The 24,183-nt window shown below is 34.6% G+C and overlaps 1 protein-coding gene across 8 annotated transcripts in view; it reads right to left on the reverse strand.

Annotated features, from left to right (window-relative positions):
• The window catches only part of LOC105459217 (sodium bicarbonate cotransporter 3), a 54,989-nt gene that overhangs the window by 5,826 nt on the left and 24,980 nt on the right, over window positions 1-24,183 (reverse strand). For 4 of the 8 annotated variants that reach the window (XR_975650.1, XM_011705061.1, XM_011705059.1 and 1 more), the window contains 15 exons: window positions 17,401-17,539; window positions 16,703-16,922; window positions 15,618-15,741; window positions 14,656-14,835; window positions 9,759-9,862; window positions 9,111-9,296; window positions 6,550-6,756; window positions 5,868-6,280; window positions 5,505-5,670; window positions 5,113-5,271; window positions 4,484-4,633; window positions 3,971-4,246; window positions 3,430-3,819; window positions 3,110-3,217; window positions 2,421-2,555 (listed from right to left, as the gene is read on the reverse strand). Coding sequence is in view for 7 of the 8 variants with exons in the window: in XM_011705061.1 (XP_011703363.1) it covers window positions 2,421-2,555; window positions 3,110-3,217; window positions 3,430-3,819; window positions 3,971-4,246; window positions 4,484-4,633; window positions 5,113-5,271; window positions 5,505-5,670; window positions 5,868-6,280; window positions 6,550-6,756; window positions 9,111-9,296; window positions 9,759-9,862; window positions 14,656-14,835; window positions 15,618-15,741; window positions 16,703-16,922; window positions 17,401-17,539 (2,957 nt within the window). In the remaining variant the exon portion in view is untranslated. Of the gene's footprint in view, window positions 1-2,420; window positions 2,556-3,109; window positions 3,218-3,429; window positions 3,820-3,970; window positions 4,247-4,483; window positions 4,634-5,112; window positions 5,272-5,504; window positions 5,671-5,867; window positions 6,281-6,549; window positions 6,757-9,110; window positions 9,297-9,758; window positions 9,863-11,892; window positions 11,998-13,880; window positions 13,944-14,655; window positions 14,836-15,617; window positions 15,742-16,702; window positions 16,923-17,400; window positions 17,540-24,183 lie in introns of all 8 variants that reach the window. The other 4 variants (XM_011705065.1, XM_011705060.1, XM_011705063.1 and 1 more) reach the window with 4 other exon arrangements.

Genomic DNA, 24,183 nt, shown 5'->3' on the forward strand with positions numbered 1-24,183 from the left:
GCGTTAATTAAAAAAGTGTTATACTCCTTTTTTACTCACATTATTTTATGAGAAAAAATACACATAATAATAATTACACCGTTTTATACACATCAAATTTATTTATCTTCGTAAAATTACGATCAATAATTTTGTTTCTTCGTTAATTTTTAGCATATATTTATAACGAAAAAGAAAATGGGAAAATAACAGAATTCAACGAGAACCTTTTTATAAAGTTTAATAAATATGTAATTTGTTATTTTTGCAGTTGTTAAAAGAATTGCGATTTTTAGAGTTATACACATTAAACTTAGTTTGTATTTAAATTAAGAATAAAATAAAATGTGTGAAACCTCCGAATAAAAAAGATTGAAGCAGAACAATGTAGTAAAAACGAGATTAATTTTATAACACATACAAGTAAATTTCGAGTTAATCATCGCGAAAAACATTAAGTTTATTGTTATTCAATATTAATTATTATTAATGTAGCATACTTCGCGTTCTTCTTCTATTCGTATATGATACTATTATATGAACTTTTCGATTAATAATAATTTTTGAGCAAATCGGAAATCTTCATATTTGACTACTGTGAGAGATAAGAAACTCTCACAAGGCAGACATACGTGTAAATTTACATGAGTCCATTAATTGTGTTAGGAGATGTTGGAATTATAAAGAGGTTTCGTGTGTTTCGAAACAATAATGTATTTTTACATGGTAAGATAAGTGAACTGTGTGTACGACGGCGCATATTAAATCGATACAAGAGTCCCGAGTGATCATTCACAGAAGAGGATATCGGCGACATGGCGATATATTAAATGCAACAGACACTTCGTTTCGCCAAGTCGCGAATATCGGTCGCGATGTGTCGATCGCTACTCGATGAATATCTTCGTTGGATATATCATTTGGATAGTAGGCAAACCTGCTTTCCGTTAATCAAGAGTATATTAAAAAAAAAATCTCGCAATGCAACGAACGTGTACTCTCCCATGGTGAACTGATCATGACTTTATTTCGAGCAGCCCTTTTGTCTGCTGTAACGTTGGAATGTATAAATTATATAGAAGTGCTACATTAATTTATTCGAATGTACGAACAAAAATGATACAATATTGCTTACCTTGCAACAATAATTTCTCTTAACTACTGTCAATAGTTTCGCAATGTCGCGCTCGATACGCGCGAGACTATTGCTTGTAACTATTATACTCGTATAAGAGTATCATCCAATTTCAATAATATTACATAATAACGAAGTAAAAGACTGCGTTTTCTTATCTCTATCTTAAATTCGCTTAAGGTCATATAACCAATATATGTATATATATCTATTTATATATATATATAAACAAAGATAATTATATATAATAATCCCATCAAAGACAATCACACATCAATGGAGACATCGATAAAAATTCATCGTGCGCGGTTCACCATTGAAGAATAATCGATAATAATCTGGAACGAACTGTTGCACAAAAAATAAAATTTCTCGGGTAGCCGTCGACGGTGTTCGAAGCGCTCGCAAAAACGATCAACACTCAACACAATACTCTAATCTCGCTACAACAACAATGCTATCGATAAAAATGTTTTAAGATTGCGGTATCCAAAAGTCTACCGTGTTCAAAAATTCAACAACAATTATTATTAACATTTACTTTAATACTGGTCGGTCGGTACCACCACCTGGATTTGAGGATTTCAGGGTTGTTTGGCACGTGTTCCAAGTGGAAGACGAGAGGATGGCTTTCGAGGCCGAGATCATTAAAAAAATATAAAAATTTGCCGCATAAATGCTCGAAGCAACAATATATCATATATATTTCCATGAAATGGCAAATTTCAAGCCGCGTTTTAAAAAATTTCTGCAGACTAAAGACAGTCTGTGTGTGCGCGCGCTTTTGAAACGTTTTTTTGCATAATATGTACCATTCTCGTCATCCTTGTTGTATTCAGGCGGTAAAATGTCATTTGCGAAAACAAAAAACTCTGGACCGTAAAAAGGAGCAAAGTGTTGTTTCGACGAAACAGTAAAAAGTGTGCGTTTTGCGTAGAAATCATTGGTCCGTCCGTTCTTTACTTTTTTTTTTATAATTATTAAAGGCCGAGTGTGCATTCTTAAATTATCTGTCGTATGCGTAATTATACGCTTTAAATTAAATTAAATTCTAGCCTCATTATTCGGAGATCCTATATCTTTACCCAAATCTAAATTTCCGCGCAGCAACGAAAAATTAATTCGTTTTAGATGACATTCGTTCCGATCACTCGTCGTAGTATACATCGTTTCTTCTGCAAAGGGCGGATTCTCCAAAATCGGAGAGAGTTATGGTGACCACGGGGCAAGCGTTCGCCACGCGATCACCGTCTGTATGCTATTTGCGACAGGTGATGGCGTTTAATATTCGTGTCGCGGTGCTAACCTCGCCGTTTTCCAGCTTACGAAGATCGTCGGCGTGTTTCCTGCTTGGTTCCGGCATTATGTCGTCGAGGATTTTCAGCTCGCGTTGCGTAAACATCAAATCCAGGGATTTGCGTATGCCAATCATTACCACAAGCTGTAAAGTTTTACACAAGCTGATTTATAATATTCTGGAAAATGTGTCACTTTATTTGCTTAAGATATGTCAATTCTGAGCTCTAGATTAATTAATTTTCGGCTTTATGGCTGTTACAATAAGAACTTAATATTACGTCTAACTGTGTATTACGAGATAATTTTACGAGAAAAATATATACTGATTTTCTTAATAAAATTATGAATATTCTTGAAATATTCTTTAACAATTTAATTTAATTTGTAAAATAATTTATTAAATGTTGAGTTAAACAAAAAGTTTGTTCCAAAAAAATTTTTTTGCTAAGAGATAGCATTAGTATAACTACAAAAAGAAATAGAACGAACTTTTTGTTTAAACTAATAAAATGGTTATTTATAATTTTTTGTACAAAGACTTGTATCTTTGTACAATATATTGTATTTATAAGTATTCGAAAAAGAATAGAATATTTCCGTTAATTTTTCTGTTTACTTAATTAGAATTAATAGCTCGAGAAAATTACGAGTTACGAATAACTTGTCGAAGAAGCGATCCTTTGATTAATTACTCACCATTAAAGGGAACAAAATGGAAGTATGACTAAAGGATTTTATGAGCCATAGACAGATGAGGCAAGTAAGCTGAATCGCAGTAAACATGTGTACGCGTTTTAATGGTACCTAAAAACATATATTTTCTTGAAATATTGGAAATATCATAGCTTCAAATAATCAGATCAATAGAAATTATATTTACATTTTAAAAAATATTTTGAAATGTATATATTTCATTAATATAATAATATATCTTTGAAGAAGAAAACAAATCGAATAAATGTGTCTTGAGAGCTACTTTGAAGATATTCAAACGTCGAGAACCATTCTTCGCTTACCTGGCGGAGAAACATGTAGTCCGGCTGATACTTAACGGGCATCAGCATTATCAGAATCCTATCGAAGAATTGAAGACCTTTCAGCGACGCAACGCCCATGTACAGGAAGACACCGAACAGCACCGGCATCGGTATGTTTCTCAGCATCGGCGTTAGGAGCACCGAGCATCCGATCATCAGGAAAATCAGTATGTGAGTAACTCTCTGCTCGCGGACACCTAAAAACTGCGGCTTTTCGCCCGGCGCGGCGCACTCGGATTCCAATTTCAACGAGTTGACGTGATTTATAGAGAGGACTGTCGCCGCGACGAACCATGGAAGTCCCATCGCTGAGCATATCTGAATCAGGATCGCCAGGATGAAAAGATCCAAATGGTACCCGCATCCTTTCTAAAAAAAAAAGCATCAATAAAATCATTGACACAATTTACTATTGAGAATTGTTACTTTTATTCAATTGTAATCTTTTTTTTCATATTTCATATGACATTCATTAACGAGAATAGAGGCGTAACTATACTGAAGCATCGTAATTGCTCACCTTTAATTTGTTCTCTTTTCTATTAACAATAACGGCCGTGATTTGCTGATCCATGAAGATCAATATAGTGCCCAATAAAGCGGGGAGGAATGCCCCGATAGCACTCCACCACGGATTCCCTTGAAAAGGCCAGATTATCCATCCTCGTCCCTCGAGCGTTGGCTTGAACTCCGCCGGCACCTCCAATTTCGGCGTTGGAATGGCCACAAAATGATCCAATGTGCTCATAGAGAATATCGCGATTATTACTGCGAAATCGCTCACCACTTGTCTCACCTGAAGTAATTACAGGAATGTCAAGAAAGAAAATTGCATGATAGATGTGTGACAATAAGATTTCATGAATTATTATTTATATTCCTAAAATAAATAAAAATATGTGTATAAATATATCTTTATCGGATATATATATATAACGATTGCAGTAATCTTATAACTTCTTCAATCTTTATCTCCAAAGAAGATAAAGCTGGTTGTACACCGTTTTCCTTTAATTAAAGCATATGTTTCTACCTTCGAAGGAAAGAATAAAGCGTTCTTGAAATCCTTGAGCTCTATTGATAGTAAGAACGTGCCCATGAATAGGATAATTGACATAAGGAACACGTCGGGTACATAATGCGGTACGCTGCAGCCATCGCCCACCATAGTGCCATTGTAATTCTGAAAGAAGCAATAACGAACGCGGCGTCAAAGAGGAAGAGCGAATTGGATTGCCTGAAAAGGCATCATATTTTCTTGCGAATTCAGGAACACCTAGTAATCTAGTTTGCTCGCAGGAACCTGTAATTTCTCGAGAAGGAGCGAGTAGAGCATACGCGTTTGATTGTTGCGATTGAGCGTAACGAGACGGTTTGTGTGCTCGACGTTTCTCATCACTCACGTAAACGTATCAAAAGCGAGCTGATATTCAAATGGAGTTTGCAATTTCGTGTCTACGACACGAGGCTACGCGAATAGCTAAAACGAAAGTTGCTTTGATAATCTTTTTAGTAATATTTATAGCCATATTGGCGCACTTTAATCCAGATTTCGAGATAATGTATATAAATAGAACAATCTATTGTTTTTGGTTAACAACAAGTAAATTATTGCATATGATTGACTTCTCATATTGACTATTATTTCGGATATCGTGTTACCTCGCAAGTTGTTTTATCCAACGTCGTCCAATTCATGTTGTTATAACTGGATGGCAGACTGGTATTCGGTGGTTTGCACCAGCAATCGAGGTCCAGCATATCGCTAGGGTAGGTATTTAAAGGATATTTCTTGCCGATCGACAGCACATTTTCGATAGCCTAGAATGTAATGCACTTAATATATTTAAATATTAAATAGATAATAATATTAAAAAATGTCATAAAAGCGATTTATATTTTTCGCTCGAGTAATCAAATATATAGCATTTCTTTCATTATGAAAAAATACGGTTTTTAAAACGCTTTAATACGATAGAATATGGAAAGAATCGATAGAAAAACTTAATAAATCAGTAGTCCATCTTATTATGTAGCAGTATGATTATTCTCACCTTATAGATAAAAATGAAGGCGATGAGGGTGGCAAAATTTTCCTCCGTAAATCGAGTGATGTAACAGACGCAGGCACTCGCGTCGAGAGCCACGAGAATCATCAGAATTACGGAGATCCATGTACCGATCCAAAAACGGAAGGACATGTAAGTCCAGTCGACTTTTCTGCAAAAAGAATAACGATCTGATCAGATTATCTCGAAGAAAGAAAATGTTATTGGATAAGATTTTATATTTTATATATTCATCAACTCTATCTTCATCTAGTTACAATACAAAAAATGCTAATTAGATACAGAAAGCAGTGAAAAATGTTGCTACAGAAGCTGATTGAGACGTAGATAGATTCTATCAAGACTCACTTGCAAAATTCGTAGACGATCGTCTCGAAAACGAGAACCGGACCAGTGGAACCGAGTATAGTCAATGGCTGACCAGAGAAGAAGCCGTATCCTATGCCGCAGACGAAACCGGAAACCAGCGATTCCATAGCGGCCATGTTCTTGCCGGTGGCCTCGCTGAGGAGGCCACCGAAGGTAATGATGGGTGACAAACAGGCGAAATACAAGAAAATGAAAGAAGCGACGCATTGAAGAGCAAGGGCATCCTTGAAGTCGGAAACATAAAATGGAGCTTTTCTTTTAAAGTCGTTGATCAGACCGCCAAACAGTCTACCGCTTCTCGAAAGGCCGGATTCTTCCCTTAGCTTTTGTTCGTCGGCTTCCTCGTCGAACTCTTCCTTAGGCTTTTCCTCCTTCGGTCTCTTTCTGACTTCCTGAGAGCGTAAAATCAAGCTGCGATTAAAGTGACGAATATGTACTGTCTAAACTTGTACTTAAAAATTGAACGTCGAATTGATATAATTTTGATGATTTTGATTTTCGATACTATAAGAACAAACAAACAAAAAAAGAATTTTTCTTGTCACGTGTTTCCATCACCGATAAAGATGGAGATTATATTTTTGTGCATTTATGTAATATCGAGATTCGAATTGATAAAAATTATATAATTATTTTATTCCTGCAGAGACTATATTCTCACCTGCGACGGTATAGCGGCTGGCGGTTCTATTCTGATTGCCGGATCCCATTCACCAGGTGGTAACACCGTCACGGCGTCTAGGAACTCGTCAATACCAGCTAAGAGGTGATTTCTATTTTTCGCCTTATAAGCCACGTCGTGAAAAACCTCGTCGGACATCAAGGTTGCCATAGCCCGACCGATCTCGTGAAAACCCGAAATCCCACCCTAGAACGATCCACGTATGCGGAGTATTATAATTTTGTCATATTGATATTTAGAAAGTATATAAATGCTGATATATTTGTATGTGTGTATGTGTGTGTGTGTGTTGTAAATAATTTTAATATCGATATTTTCTTCAGCTACTCTTTTCTTATACCGATATCGTATACCACATTATAACAATTTATTTTAAAATTACAATATTATCACAAAATGATGCTTAAGATTAATAATTGCATAACAATATTATCGCGAACAATTACTTAATACAGAATAACGTAAGATGAGATGATACGCGAAGGCTTTGTAAGAACTTGTGAAAATAATCAGCGACGTGTAACGCACGAAAATAAACTATTATCCCTGTTTATCGATAAATAATTTTTATCACAGAGAGATTATATACAGTCTAAGAACTAATGACGTAAAAAATTCATTTTTGTCCAAGAGGAAAAACGTCATCAAAATTCGATTTGATGCTATCGGGCTTACCCATTAATATAGAATAGCACAGCATAACAAAATAGCTTCTTATATACACATGTATAAAAGTGACATAAATAATTCATATAATTATAAAATTATTATCAGTAGAATAATGTTACTTTAATTAAGATATAGATATGTCTTGTGAATCAGTTAAAAGATATAATAATTGTCTTTAAATAATTTGTACTTAAAGATATTTAAATGTTATTTAAGTATTAATTTTTTATAATATTAATTAATACTTTGTTTACAATATATCCTTATAATTATAACATTCTATATATATATTTTATATTACAAATTACAAAAAAATTGTTAATACATATATTGACATAATTTCTTATTTATTATATGAACAATAAATTAAAGCATTTAAATTTAAAAATCAAAGAATGATGTTATCACATGCCAAGTTTATACAGCATGTTAGCAAACACGCAAATGCGCATTTAAATCGCATTCGTGTGAAGAAGAATTTATTTTATGTATTAACTCTCCTCGAGAAAATAGTCAACAAACACGATCAGAATACATAACTGCTTATTAAAGATTTAATTGCCCCGCTGTGGGAGAGATGGCCTTCTCGAGTCTTTGAATTGACATTTAGGTAGATGTGCGTACGCATGAAAGCAAAGTGAGAACCTCGTACAAGTTCAATGATATTGAGGCGATTTAAAGTAGTTATGCTCTTTTTTTGGATCTCCACACTCATTCGAAATTGAGTGTGAAAGTCGATTGCCTGTGATAAGTTGTCGATATAACTGTAATAGTCGAGTAGAGATATTGACTCGCGCTTATAATCGACGATTTGAAAGGACTTCAAGCAATTCGTTGATGGCTGCTGCCGCACTTGAATGTACAGCAATTTTATTTGATGACACCATAGCCGGAATTCTATTAGCATTATGCAATTTATTCACGTGTTGATGTTCTAATATTTCAAACAGCGTAAAGTTCTGGACCCGCGTGTGCTGTACTTCTTCCGAACTTCTTCTGAGCATAAATCTCCGTAGGAATCGCCCCACTTTCGAATGCATAGCGTTTCGAAGTGAACGAGTTGTTAGATTTTCAAATGAGACAAGAATAACAATAATTTTATTTTCCTTGCTATAGAAAGCTATTTCCTTTACGATCTCCAATTGCAATTCAATTTACGCGTTTCAATTTCGCGGGCTTTAAATAAAAAGAAAGAAAATAAGTTATATTTGAAATAACTCTGCAAAGATATTCTGATTAAAAATGTTAAGAAGAAAAGTTATATACATAAAATAAATAAATATTGACTTTTCGATCTCTGGAAATCTTATGTTTAACATTAGTTCAGCCAGAGTACGAGTCTGTGAATTCACTATAAAAAATATTTCTCGAAGTAATTCCTTATAGATTTATGAGATGAGTATTAACATCAATAATATTACATTAATTGTTAATTTAATTATGTAATATTACACTTTCAGATTTGGCATTAAACTGTGTTTTGTGACCAAACAATAATCGGCATACGTACTTCAAAAAAGATATTAACACGCTATATATAAAATTCATAAAAATTATTAGTATATAAGTGTAAAATTGTGATGCCTAATTTATTTATTTTATATTATACACATCAGCAATTATTTACTTATTTAAAAAGTTTGCATATTTCACTGGAATTATGCAAAACAGTTTTTATTCTCTTCATATATGAGACGTGCTGATTAAAATGAAGTATTATACATATGGTAAGAGCTTCTTTCGTCACAGAATTGTTGCAAATCTAGCTTAATGCGCGAACCTCAAAGAAATGATGAAGCAGGGTCACATAACATATTTTCCGCTTTTCATTTTTCGATTTAAACCAAGTCCTACGTAGTCGCGATTCTTACCCTGGGTCCCAGGAGGACGAAGATGAATCTCGTCGGAACAGGAACTTCTGTCAGGTCCCCCATTATCCCGGCCTGGCTTAACCGGATGAATGCGGACAAAGTCTTGTCGAGAAAGTCGACCTCACCTACAAGTATATTGCTCGCCTCGGCGCCGGCTGGTATCTTCCTCATAAAGTGCGTATTACCCTAATGAGAAAGCGGAGTTGAAGTTTCTCGAGTTAAGCTGCCCGCGATACGGAAGATCAATCTTGAAGCTTGACATTAAAGGTGAGGGATTTGAGTAAAGCCTCTCTACCGAAGAAATTGCTAAGAAAATTAAGCGATTCTCATTTGTCCGATATTGAAAATATCGAGAAAACATCAGAAAGAAATTAGCCGATTATATTAATACAACAATTGCATTACGCTTTTGCGAAGCTAAATTGTACATTTCGCGCGTATCGACGTATATTGCGGCAACGTTTATTTACAACTTTTGATTATACGATATTTAGTTCAGTATTTTACGATAATTCAAAAATATCCGATAAATCTAAGTTGTAAACTAAATACTATAAATTTGCATTATATTACGTGACCACTATGATAACACGCTAAATTAGGATTCAATTTCTCAAAGATTTGAACTGAAATAATGTGTTTACGAACCCTGTGATTAGCGTCTCCGTTCTCCAAAGCGGAGGAGCTGTGATTTCTGCTGATGGACACGCTGCTGGGACTCCGATCCATGCCGTTGCTGCCTGGTTCTTGACCTGAAAGTGATCTGGCTTACTGCCTACTGCATTTTTACACGCGCAGTTTGAGAAACAACCCCTGTCAGGAGCATGCAATGAGGAAAACGATGACTTTCGTCCGCCCGTGCGTCATTAATCCTCCCGAGTTGCGCGCGATTGCGGCAGATTGCAATTTCGTGCGGCTCGAATTTCACGCTCCGCGTCATTCGCACGGATTTACTTCTGCGAATGGATATAGAGAACAATACGTTCCGCTTTAAGGCGCTCCGTCGCCGTATCGAAATGGGCGGACGCCCTTATCTCAAATCTCGCAACAAAATCATTTATCACACCTCCGCAGAAACTTTTCTACTACAAATTTTCTCGTGGTCAATTCGAATAATAAACACACAAAACAACAAGAAGTCGGGCAGAGTGCGCGAGGAAAATTTTCAAACAATTGTTGATTTATATTCACAAGCGCGAAACTTGCTTAGGAACAAAGACAAACTTTTATTTCGATGAAATTAACGTTGGCTTTAAAGAACATGCCATAAAACAGAGCTTTATCCAAAGATGCGAAAATAATAAAATTGTAAAGGGGTAAAAGTGTCTTGTTCCGCGATAGCTGAAGATTTGTCCTTAAAAAAAATCGCGAATTATAAACAGTATTTTGTGCGATAAATAAAATAAATGTATATGTTTATCAAATATGTTTTCAACAACGCGTAAATATCAGTGATTTTCGAGCCGTAAAATGTGAATGTTATTAATTTTCTGTACATACATAATTGCAAATAATTAATAATTCGATATTCAGAGTTTAATCTTATTTGCAGCATGATGTTATTGCAACTTCATATTATTTCTGATTTTTGTAAATTAAATATACTACCTTACAAATTATCTCAAATTGCCGAAATTTTCGTTAAAAATAGAATTAAATTGTTTATGCATAACGACAGAGTTATTTAATTATCTGAAATCGAACGTAATCAAAAAGAGAAGTATTATCGATTATGAAATGCAGATGAATTTTAAGATCGAATCGATATTAGCTGCGCGAGAATCAAAAGTCGCATTAATTTATTTATAACTCTGACTCTGTTTTTTTTCTTATATTAGTATTACACATAATCGATATCGATTGATTTATTCGATTAAATAAATTAAGTAAATTTCGTTTGATCGAGACCCGCTATGCTTACGGATTAAAGTAGCACTTGACCTTTGAATCAAATGTCAAGGACGATCTCTAACAACCCTTTGCAAGGATAACCTTATCGTAAATTTCTCTAATAGTCTTATCGTAAAGGCCCGAGATAATACTAATTCTACTTTGCAATTTGATATTCCTCTCATATAGTCCTTCGCAAACACATCGCTTGGAAATACAATATCTATATGTGTGTGTTCAGACATTTCTCGACATTTATAATAAATAATTAATACGTCTGTTATTTGCTCCTGCAATTATTTGAGTTTAATCTTAAATAATTAAATTATTTTTATAATAAATGTACAATAATTAACTAATTAATTTAATTTTGTACGAAATAATTTTGTACAAAGGCCAAAATAATTGCTAGAATATCAAAACGTTTTATAGCAATGCTTATCAGTTTTAACATTCCAACAAATTATTTTGATGATTCAATAAAAAATTATTTTCAGATCTGTTTTTAGCAAAATTTTTAGACTTTTCAACAAAATCGTTCTTTCCGTGTAATCTTGTTTCGACGATTAATTTCACGAATCGACAAGAGGTATAATGACGTCTGGCGCTGTTTGCAAATCGACCACCGTTATCCGCAGTATGGTATAAAGATTCCCCCCGGCAATTTCTCGCAAACGAAATGAAATTTGTTAGGTCTTTCAACGTTTCAATAACAAACCGTTTTGATCTCACAATGGTTTCTCATTTGTCGAGCACGTTAACGGCGTGGGTAATTGCTACTGCAGATTAATCTACGTGTATACGTATGGAACTTCACTACGGATTAATGCGGCTCGCGCGTGTGTAAAGGTGTGTATATGAGTAGAAAAGCAAGCACAGAAAAGCGGTTTACCGGGATTGCCGGGTATCGCAAGGAAGCGGCTACCAGCATTCAGCGCTGCTCCACTGCCCTGACTTGTTGCGCCGGCGATCGCCGGAGCGGAATTCGATTCCTCCACTAAAAATGAGCATGAAACACAACACGAGGATCGTTTTTTTTTATTTACAGAGGAAGGTGCGAGAAGGGAACAAAAGGACAATTCATCACCGTGGTAACTCGCTTTGAGTTCGATCTCAGAGTCACTTAAAAATGTATAACAAGCCGATTTGTGCACACATATTGCCTATTTTAGATCGTATTTCTCATCGCGAAAATATAGCCTTCGGCGGGATAGAATAGATCATCGGGTCGAAATTAAAAAACAGTCGCCTCGTTAGTACACACCGGCGTTTTAATCTCAATCTAAAAATTTAATCTGAGAAGAAATTGTTGCGTGCGAACAAACAGTCCGCTTCCGGAGTACTCCCTGTACACGTGCAGATTGCAATATTAACGCGGGGGAGAAAAAGTATACACATGCAATTGTTTCTATTTTTATACAAAAGGCGCACGTAAAACACTAGGGACGAACGTGGCGATAAATACGACGTCACGAAATTTCCTTGCGCAACTTTACTGCACGTTTTGCCGCATTGTTGATGCCTTAATGTCGACTCATTTCCATGTGTTTGTTAGCAAGTTTCGCGACAGTCGTCAGGCCGAAATCTCGACACTTACAAGAGATGTATATAAACAACGAAACGCCTCGTTAAAGAAATTTATAAAGACGTAATTTTTTTTATTAATTGTGAACGCGTTCAACGTTAAATTATATTACACTTTAGTAATAATTTACAGTAATTTACTTTTTTTTTGCAATAATTCAGTATTCATTTTCTTGCGTTCTATAAAACATACGCGCGTCTCAAAATATATAGTATTGAAAAAATCAATGTTTATTTTTGCAAGTTACGAGGAGAATGAATTACGTTAGTTAGGATACTGAAAAGAGATTAATCGATTATAACACTGAGAACAATAAATGCACAGTAGTAGTAATGAATGTAGACAGGGTTTACATCGAGTTACGTGCACCAAGATCACATAGAAAGATCCATGCCTCATGATCGTAATTAATAAACGTTAGCCTACGCTGTTAACGAAGGAACGTGCATATTGATCAATGGATAATGAGACCGCGAGCGATGAATTGCAGTAACGTCACGTACGATAGGAAGTAAACCCGTGTCATTTGCGAACGCATTAAAATTCTCCGTGTTCTCATCGTACACTTAATGCCACTGTCTGATCTTATTTGCCTGGACTGAAGGGGCGATAATCAATGTCAATAGAAGATGGCAATTAGACAGCCGCATTTGATGCCAGTGAGAATACGGATCATGGCTGGGCAACCACAATCCACTTCTCGGGTTGCCGTACCGCATAATCAATTTCAACGAGAACAATCAAGATGTGTCTATATAGTGTTCGAGTGAAGTAGACTCGAGCACAGTAGTCGCGGCTAGAATAGGTCAGACGCGTTATCTACAGTGTCGTTGACATTTACACTCTCGTCGATAAGGACACGTATTTATAGAAGGTAGTATTTTCTCGTGAATTGATCTCTGTTTAAATAAATGCCAAAAAGAAAACTCGCGAACTGTCTTGTGAAATTTTCAATTTTTATGCGACATAAATTTTATCAGATGGTGTCGCGGGATTCTCGTTTCGCGCAGAGAAATGTTAGATGATGCTGCAGTGTCCTTACAACTGAAACTCTTGTGTGCATTACAATTAAACAATTACAGTTCCATCCAGACAGCTGAAATAGTAGGAGGCAGGATCGACGAGAGACCGGAATGACTTTTCGCCGCGCGTCGATCACGAGCTTTATTTACGTGATATAAGGCACGAAAGAGACGACAGAGAGTAGACTTTAGTATAAACGGAAGATATAAGTGAGAAGTAGAATTTTGTGCAGATTCGTATAGAATCGAGAGTAAACCATCTGGCGAGCTAACCTTTTAGCGGACACATCGCGAACCACGTCGTGAATCCCACCACGTGGGGTATGCCAAATTCGTCTGACAAAAGAAAAGAAACGATGGGTAAGTTACAAATTTTCGACCGGCTTGAGCTCCGGAGTACCGAAGAGGAGTGACTCGATGAGGGCGATGAGCAGTCTTGATGACGCCAAGTATTTTCACATTGACAATCAATTAGCAAGACAATCACCAAGAAACATCAGGCAGTTGGGGAATGACCATGATGGCTTGTAAATCCAACGGATCGCGGACGGATCCAGCGACAATCGAGATTGTCTTGATCCTCGCTTGATCGGCGCGCACTATGACACACAATCCAATGATACCAAGTTATAGCTAAACGTATCGCTTGCCTCCCAAATTCATCATCAGAAATTCTAAATCATCTAAAAATGTTATTCAGAATACCGAATTAAATTAAAATTTTGTCCTCAGTGCACTTAACTGAAATGAACTTCCTAAGAATTAGAATTATACTTGACTACATCCTTATTGAGATATCAAGCCTTAAGCCGCAAGCCTATTCGGTTTATCAAATCGCCAATCTCTCAGGAACGAAGATGCAGACTCAAACTCGCCAATGCTTTTCAATTTTGCCGGCAGTAAAAAAGAGAATATCCTAGAATTTGCGAAGCGATCGATACACGCATGTTGTAATTGTTAGTGGGTTGTTCCGTTGGGGTGTGGTTAGAAAAGCGACGAAAGCACCAATCCAAGGCTGCTTAGCGGATGGAACTGGCCTAAGTTGTACCTGGAACCAGAAGGTACGGCCCTTTGAGGTCTTTCGCCTCTTTCGACAACGGTGCCGTGTTCGAGTTCGGGCAGCTGCTGCTGCGGGAGACGGATGTCGGTACGTATGTGTCCTTCGGCTCACGACGCTCCTGCAAATCTGACGTCAACAAGGCATGCATACCACATGAACAGTCGCAATCTGAAAATGTCGATTGTGTCGTACGTGTTTTAACAAAGTTTAGCACACCCTAGGACCCTTGGACCCGACGCTTTCGTCTCGCCACCGTCGTTGGGGTGGTCTTCAACGAAAATGCAGGTAAAAATAAAAACAAAATTGGATTAGAAATTAAGAGAAATTAAATTATAGTAAACTCTTAATGACCCGAGATATCAAAGAGTAATAATAATATGAAAAAAAGGAGTAATCTGCAAAAGAAAATCTAAAAAAATTAATTCCAATTCGACCTTGAATTAAAAAATTTATTATTATTATTTATTTATTAAACATTATTTCAGGTCATTACGAGCACAAAAAATAATAAACTAAATATGTATAATAATTTAAATAATAAAAATTATGACAGGATAGAAGGATATTATCTTGTCTAAGAACTAATAATTATTTATTATAATATTTATTATATATAATAAATTTATTAAATAAGGAACAAAGTGTTTAAGTAAATTTAAAAGGATCAACAAATTAAATATAAGTATAAAATAAAAAGGAATGGGGGGGGGGGGAAACGCGCACACCTTGAAAACGATCACGTTAGAGAGGCAAATGGGGTGGTGCTAATCACGCTGAAACAATCCGTGTTTCTGAGCGTCCACGTGCCTGATTTAATATCATTTATAGAAATATTATGTACAGTATTTGTATATTATGTACAGTATTTGAACCATGTCGGCGACCTGTCAGAAAAGTATAATTTACCGATACTTATTGTTAGACATGAGTGAAAGTAACATGAAACTTACTCTTCGAGGAGGAATGGTTGCGTCCTATCTCAGCTAACGATCTTATGATCGGTAACTTCGACATGTTATTGTCTTTACGTCTTTCGTGTTGATGCCGATGTCGGACGAGAAGGGCTTCTCTCACCTGAAATGATATTAATACTCTGCTTGATCGATTGGCTGGAGGTGCACGTGCGGCTGACGTGCCGAAGTATTGATTCACAAATCAAAAATATCAGCGGAATAAGTATAGAAGTATGAATCGTAAATCTTTCAGTTCTTTTAAATTAAGAACGAGTTTCGATCAGAGATGACATTGCTATCTGTGTAATCAATTTAGCTCCCGTGTCAAGATATATGAATGGACTTTATACAGGGTGTTAAAAAAAACCATTCGGCATTTACATAATAGATAGTACACGCTGAATAAAAAAAATCTTAGTGAACATAGGTCAACCGAAAGCTCAACCGTTTCTGAGATATAAACATTTTTGTATGTTAGCATTTTGTACGTTTATTAGGCGTAAAAATGTCGCGCAACAGAAGCATTTTCATTATCGCGACCATACAAAAAATGCATACCTGTCATTTTTTTAGAGTAATACGCCAACATTTTTAACACGATACTTTATAAATGTGTAATCATCAAATAATATGTAAATAATATGTAATAATATGTAATTACGCATTTATAAAATATCGTGCTAAAAATGTTGGCGTATTACTCTTAAGAAATGGCAAATATACATTTTTTGCATGGTCGTGTTAATGAAAATGCTTCTGTTGCGCGACGTTTTTACGCCTAACGTACAAAATGCTAACAAGATACAAAAATGTTTATATCTCAGAAACGGTTGAACTTTCGATCTATAGTTCACTGAGGTTTTTTTACTCAGTATATATGGTGTGTAGTATCTACCATATAAATGTTGAATGGTCTTTTTTAACACCCTGTATATATAAAATATACGTTATATCAATGACAAAATGTGTGGGAATTGTAAATGTATTTGTGGCGCATCTAAAGATATCGCGATAAAACTTTTCCACTTTAATAGGACACAGGTATTTAAATGACGTTTTTTTCCACTTTGATATATTCTTACCTTCTCCCGCAGGTCGACCGATAATACTCCTTTATTGATCATATTATCGAGAACAAGATCAGCTATCTGCTCTAAGCTGCCCGCCTCCATATCCAGCATGACGGTCCCGTTTAAAAGCAGGCTCCTTAATTCGAAGAGTGAGTGCAGTGATAAAGTGGCAACATGGGGTTTGCTCCACCTATTGCCGCCTTCCTCCACGTCTTCCTCGAACTTGATCCATCTGCGTATATTATATTTACCGTGTAATACATATTTGTACATGCGATGCCTCTTTATAAAGACGCACTTCCTATTTTATTTTAAACATTAAAGGTTGAGCCCTTTTGATCTTTTTTTAAGCTTGAAGTATGTATAAATTCAAAGCACTTTAACAAAGGATTGCATATAAATTAGAATTATTATTACAACATTTTATGTATACAAATTTTTACTCTTGTGTATCTCTGATATTTCTGTTTAATTATTTATTGTGACATACTCAGAAGATTAAAATTATTTTGTATTGTAATATATATTTTGTATACAATCACCGTGCTGCACATGCAGTCGAGAGAACTGAATATTACTTTGATTATGAAAATATATATTATTGTGAAACAATGAGGGTTTTAATGCGTAACATCGATGTGCAAATCTACCGTTTCCGACGTTGCAAAGGGTCAAAATCGATGAGATGGAGTTGTAATTTCGGCCTTTACCTCGCTGTTTCCTTCCATTCCATTTCATCGCCATCCTTGACGAGCTCCTCCATCTCCGAGAAGAGCGGATGCGATTCGTGCGCATCGTCGCCGACTTCCTCGCCAAGGATAAACTGTACTCTCTGGGCTGGCGGAGTGACTAAACAATTATGCAACAGAGCGTGAATCGGCGATCTCAAAGTTGCGAGTTTGGTGAACAAAAATATGCGATAGTATGTACAATAAATTCATACAGAGAGAGAACATACATTTATCAGAATGTATAAACGCCAAGTAATAAACGAGATAAAACAGATGAGAAATTTGTTTCGAATGAAATATCGTTTGCGAAATGTTCAGCTAAATGCGATCGAAAGACTGATGAATGCAAAATACATACAGTATTAAATATTGTAACGGCAGACATTCTGGCGTAAATTTTTCATTATGTACACTTCATCAAATAAAGATTAAGAGTGACAACTTTAACGATCAGAACTTGCACGTTAGTTAATCAGAGATAAAACAGCGAGTCGTTAAGACATATCGGCTATTCTTGTTTACGTGCAGAACGGCAAGCAAAGTAGACTATCGATCTCCATAACATGCCATGTTGCATTTTATTCTCTGCGCATCTCAGCGAATGAATGTAATGTCCAGAAAGAAATATTGTACAGCTTATATGCATATACACTGTCAAAACTATATTTCTTTCTTTATGTAAAAATGTCAACAGAGACAAGATAAATTCTTATACGTCGAAAAGAATTATGAGAACAGAACGATCAGATGAGGAAATAAGGTTTGGCGAGGACTGAGGGATGTCAGCACAAAAGTATCCGACGTTACTTAATGTCAACGAAATTTACGTAAAAAAAAAAGGAACATTTCACTTCCGAAACATCTCTTGAGCACGGTAACGTCAATTTCAAAGCGAAGTGAAAGGAAGATTGACGTTGATCGATCGACCGACAAATAGCATAATATATATATATATATACGTATATATACGAATGTGTATGAACATATGTATACGCCATGATAGATGACGCATGCACATTAGAAAGATTCTTTTCCAGAGACACATAGAAAGCAGAATAAAAAGATAGAAACCTTCTGATTAAAAAACGATTGTGTAACCTGTTGTGTAATGTAATGTCACATAGCTAGAGTTGGGTAAAATACTATTTTATAAAATAAAATGGCAGGGGAGAAAGGCTATCCGATAGCTCCGACCACACTTTTATAACTATCGCCGTTGTAAAGAAAAACTTTAAGGTCAATCAATTATTATGCTGACCTATGAGGTCACAAGATTGTTTGAGACGTAATCTATGTATAGATATTTTTCATGACGTGTTACACTTTTTAAACGTTACAATCTCGTTTGCTTCAATAATATTTGCAAATTACTTATTTCGTACTTCAAAACGCTCCGAATACGAGAGAAATGCAGGTGTATTCAATAACGTAACAATGGAATTACAAATCCCTCGAGGCAACACTATTTCATTTCACGTATCCAATAACGTCGCAAAGTTTAAAAAATGCCCGATTGTCATGGGCGATGTATTTACTTGTTTGTCACCGCGCGCGATAATATTTTCCGTCGACCCGTCGCGTTTATATCCCGGCTGAACGTGAAAATAGCGCTCTTACCCTCCTCTGGAATCATGTATTATGTGTTGTGTGTCGTGCGTCGTCAAAATTTCGGTACCGTTCGTACATCCCACATGGCCCGTAAATATTCATCGCAATCGGGCGTATTGCGTAATTGGGGCGTTATGCACCTTGATGTATTTAATTCGCATATATCGGACACGTGCGGAGTTAGCAAACCCGCACGCGTTACGAACGCATGGCGAGGCACTTAGGTACAAATGCGTTCGGCACATCAAATACAATCGGGTTTACGTAACGATATAATCAACGAATCAAGGCGACGTCTGCGCGATATACACAAGCTACTTGTGTGCCCGATAAACGTCGATACACGTGACGCGATTATCGCAGACATACTTGATGTTACGTCAAAATATATGATGTCACGTTAGGTTTGAAATCTAATCGAGATTACTATTTTTTTCGTGATCTCGGCTGAAGCGTCATCCGCAACCAAATGCCCCGTTGGTTGTCCACGTGTGCGCAAGCGGTGGCGTACTTAACAGCGAACACGTAAGATTATTCGACGAGGAGAAACTTGAAGACTAATTCATATATTGCAGTTGCGGGATGCACGAACGATCTCGCGTTAAATATTTGCATCACATAAAGGAGTCTCGTAATGCATAAGGGTGGCTTACATATCATCTCGCCGGCGGGGTCGCAGATGCTAGCGAGACGACCCCTGCGCGCCATCAACAATTGTCCTGCAATGTCAACGGTGTTGCCGTGTCATTCGGACCAAAGGAATATTGATTTTTTTCAAGAAAGTTTCGTATCATTTCTTTTCAGATTACCGACATGCAAGATGAGCAGATTTAAAAATGTTTCCAATTTAATTATGAAAAACAAAAATCTCGTTTCGTCTTGTTTATAAAGAAAATTATAATAATTCTGTCTGTAATTATTACTTCACGTAATCGAAACGTCGTGTTGCTGTTGATCTATCATCTGTGTGTTCTCAATTAGAGAGAGAATCACGAGTGTAAGCACTGAGAATTGCGGTATTGATTCAGCTGTTCGTGATGAATAATATCTTAATCACTTGTCTTGACATATACACGATGTTTACTAAAGTCAAGATCGGATATTTAGGCTGAAAGGTGTTGATGACATATTGATTAACTCCCTACCTTAAAGATTTCTTATCACTGGTACAAGTAAGAAATATATACTCATATAAATAGGAATTCAATTTATTTAACAACTAGTTTACGTCAGAGTTTTTTTAACACTCCACTAAACGTCTATGTTTAATAAAAGTTCTCTCAAAGTTCTGGCATTTTCGGCACAAACAAGAAGAAATATGCATGTCAGACTTTTAAAAGCTTTGCTTTTCATGACTTAAATTTCATTACAGAAATTTAATATAGGTATACGTATATATAAAATATACGTATATAAAATATTTATTTAATATAAAATGTATATAAAACCTAATATTTTATATGTAATATTATTTTAATAATAGATAAAGGATAATTTTTTTTACTTATTTACAGTAATAACGGATAGAAATTTTTATTTGACAACTTTATCTTTATCTATTGTTAAATTTATGATATTTATTATACATGATCTGACTTTCGTATTTAATTTTTTCACAAATTTTTATATAATGATCCATAAATGAATTAACTGATTGATTATATTCTATGCAGAATTTAAATCGTTTATTATATATATTAGCATAAATCGACTACTAAAATACAAACTTTTAAAGGCCCTAAAAATTTTTAAAAGGTTTAATTAAATTTTAAAAACCGTTGCTATACCAGCTAAGAAATAAATAAGTTAGTAACTAATATAACATGACTTTATAAAGTTATAAAGATCCTTTGACGTTATAAACTTTTAAAGTATACTGTCTGAGAGTAACCGAGCTTTACTTGCAATTCAATATTAATTGATTCACCTTACAGCGGTAAAAATTAATGTACGAAGTAAGAAATAGAAAGAATACATTTCAACACTTTCAAGAAAACATTTAAATTTAATATGAAAACTTTAATAAATAGGTAATATCTGCATATTATTTTGGATTTATTTAATCTCAACTGCACTAATTAATTTTAATTATAATTTTTCTACATTTTTCGACAAAAATAAATTCAATTCTCTTTGATAAAATATTTTCAAAAATGTGCTTTTTTTGTTGGTTTCTGAAGTTTGACCATACGAAACGATATCATTATTAGCACCGCAATAAACAACAATAAATTCTAAGGATTGCGCATTCAGTATTATTAAGTGCCGTATTATTTACTGGCTTTGAATGCTCAATCTTTAGAATTTATTATTAGCTGTCGCAGATATAAAGACATTGTAAATAAATAATAAAATGGTATTGCGGTCAAGTAGTAAACGCTTCGCTGCAACAGAAATTAAATCAGTAGCGCTATAGTTAGCTAGTAAGAAATTGCAACGAGTTTCCGATCTCAGTGCTTTCGCGAGAGTCCTCAAGAAATCTATTTCCCGAAGGTTGTAGATGTTAATGTATATTTTTAACGTCACGAGTTTCTTTAGTTTCATCGACTCTCGTCGAGCAAAACGACATGGAATATATATGTATCACATACACAAATAGATACATCTTTGTAATAATAAATCTTTATAAAATAGACACAATATAACAATAAATATGTCTCTTACGTCCAATCTCATTTCTTTTGCATGTCTTTTTTAATTCAAAGATTGGTATTTTCCTGACGAAAATTAAAGCGTAAGTCATAAGGAGAGAATACAGAAGTGTAATTGAAGTTTCTAGGAAGCGAAAACTGAGACAAGCGTCTCTTTTATGTTTTGTTGTCTCAATTTTCGCCTGCCAGAAGTTTTGTTTGCGCTTTTGTACTCTTCCCTTACGTTCGATTTATGCTCCAATTTTTATTTTCGTCAAGGTCACGAAGAATACGAATTAATATAAAATACAATATAAAAACATTAATATAAAATGTAATCTAAATATATTAATATAAAATATAATATAAATATATTAATATAAAATGTAATATGTTAATATAAAATACAATATAAATATATTTTTTATATAATTATTTTAATTAATTTACAAACATATTCTATCAATTTGTAAATAATCAATAAAATATTTATCTACAAAAAGTATATGTAAAAATTAAGTAAAACGTTTTCGCTTCATTTAATACAAACATTCAGTAACTTGGCTTATCGCGCCTTGGAAACCTGACGATCGACATTTCCCAAGAGTTCTTTCATCTTTATCATGTTATATTCATTACAAACGAATAACTTGATCGATTACTTCGTCTTCCAATATTTCGATAAAATGTATATACTTCATGGCAATTCGTCCCGATCTTACCAGCATACTTCACATGAAAGTTTCCAACCGTTGAAGATTTAATCTGCCTTTAAATTACACAAGAACTTTTGATGTATCAAATTATAGAACAAATAAAATTGTTTGTATTAATACAAATACATTTTACTTGAAAATGTATTAATTTGTTTAGTTAATAAAATATTTAATAATAAAAAGTCCAATTTTACGAAGTAAAGATAATCCTCGATTAAATTTTTGTCACTAAAAAATCAACTCGACAATAATTCTTGCAAAATATGTGACTAATTTCATGAAAATGAATGAAATTATTTTCTTACATTTATTGTCGTTATTTTTCACATAAAATATTAGTTCTTTTCCGTGAGACTCTTTTTTTCTATTCTTCGCTTTGTTAGAATTAAAATCCGTTCCTATACCCTTATATCAAAGGGCTGCTACAGCATTTCGGTATCGACTGTCTCTTTGTACTCGGTGTATCAGAAGTAGGGTGAATACCCGGATAAGTCTCGACAAGTGGTTGGCGCCCTGCCATGTTCGGCGCGGTAGCGCCGCAAAAGCGCAACGCGTCACACGTGAGGCATTCCAGTTTTCCGAACTATTTTTAGTGTGAAAAAGTAGTTGCAGATTTTTAAAACAGCCAGTGTAATAATTCTGTGTAATAAATGCAATTTTTTTGGAAATGCGGTTAAATTTGAGTGGGCGAAATATGTAATAGCATTGTCGACGAAATGCGAAGTTCGCGCCGCTATGAAAAGCAAGGCGGCGACCATCGTTTCAATTTTAGACTGGCGCAGTCTTCTTTTTATTGTTATATTTACCGACTGTCTATTCTAAACAACAAAAGCAGAAAATGTAGGTAAATGAGTGTATCTTCACATAACTATAGAAACTCGATTCGTATAAGTTAGACGTTTTGTATTTGCGTTATATTTAATTCGAAATGGATGCTTTGTTAGAAGCTACTGAATTTAATATTCAATAAATGAAAGATTTATGAGAGGTTAAAAAAAAATTGCTTCTGCATTTAATTAGAATTATATAGTATTTAGCATACAAAAACAATTTACATCTTATATTATAAAAATTGATTATTATTAAAATTATAATATATAATTTTATGTACTTTTGTTTTATTTATGTAAATTTCTCTTGGCGATAGGATATGTAAATAAAAAATTATGAAATATATAGTACCTAAAAAGCATGAACAAAACATCAACATTTTACGTGTATTAGAAATACGAGTCATTTTTGGAGCACAAAGAACGTAGCATGCGTCGATGCCAAGTTTTGTAAATAGTATAAATATTAGGGGATGAGTACGATGTTATTAGACTTGATGATTTTATTGTTGCAGATGTATTAAATTATCTAAGCTGAAGGGGCATTTAATGATCTCTAGCTGCAGTAAGCTTTTTCATACATTATTATTATTATTATTGGTCAATTAGAAAAAAAGATTACGGTTATTTTTAATAAAAAAAAAGAACATTATCAATTAATATGAGAAATTATTTTGGTGGGGAGATGAGTTGTGTAAATCCATACAGATTTGTCGACTTATCAATTTATGATGTAATGTTGCCATGTTATCAATCCGATATTCATACAATTCTAAGTACCTATGATAATGTAATTAAAATCACAGATATTCCGAGTAACAACAATTTTATCTAATCTTTTAAGTTTTTTTGCGTAATCAAGCAAAATTGCTTGCTTTAGCAATATAAAATATTTCCGTTGAAGATATTTCCGTTGAATATCTTCTTAGTTTCGACATGATCCAAGATTACTGATATATTGAAGATTTTAAATTTTAT

Source organism: Wasmannia auropunctata, unplaced genomic scaffold (assembly GCF_000956235.1).
Source record: "Wasmannia auropunctata unplaced genomic scaffold, wasmannia.A_1.0 LD334204.1, whole genome shotgun sequence".
NCBI classification, from domain to species: domain Eukaryota; kingdom Metazoa; phylum Arthropoda; class Insecta; order Hymenoptera; family Formicidae; genus Wasmannia; species Wasmannia auropunctata.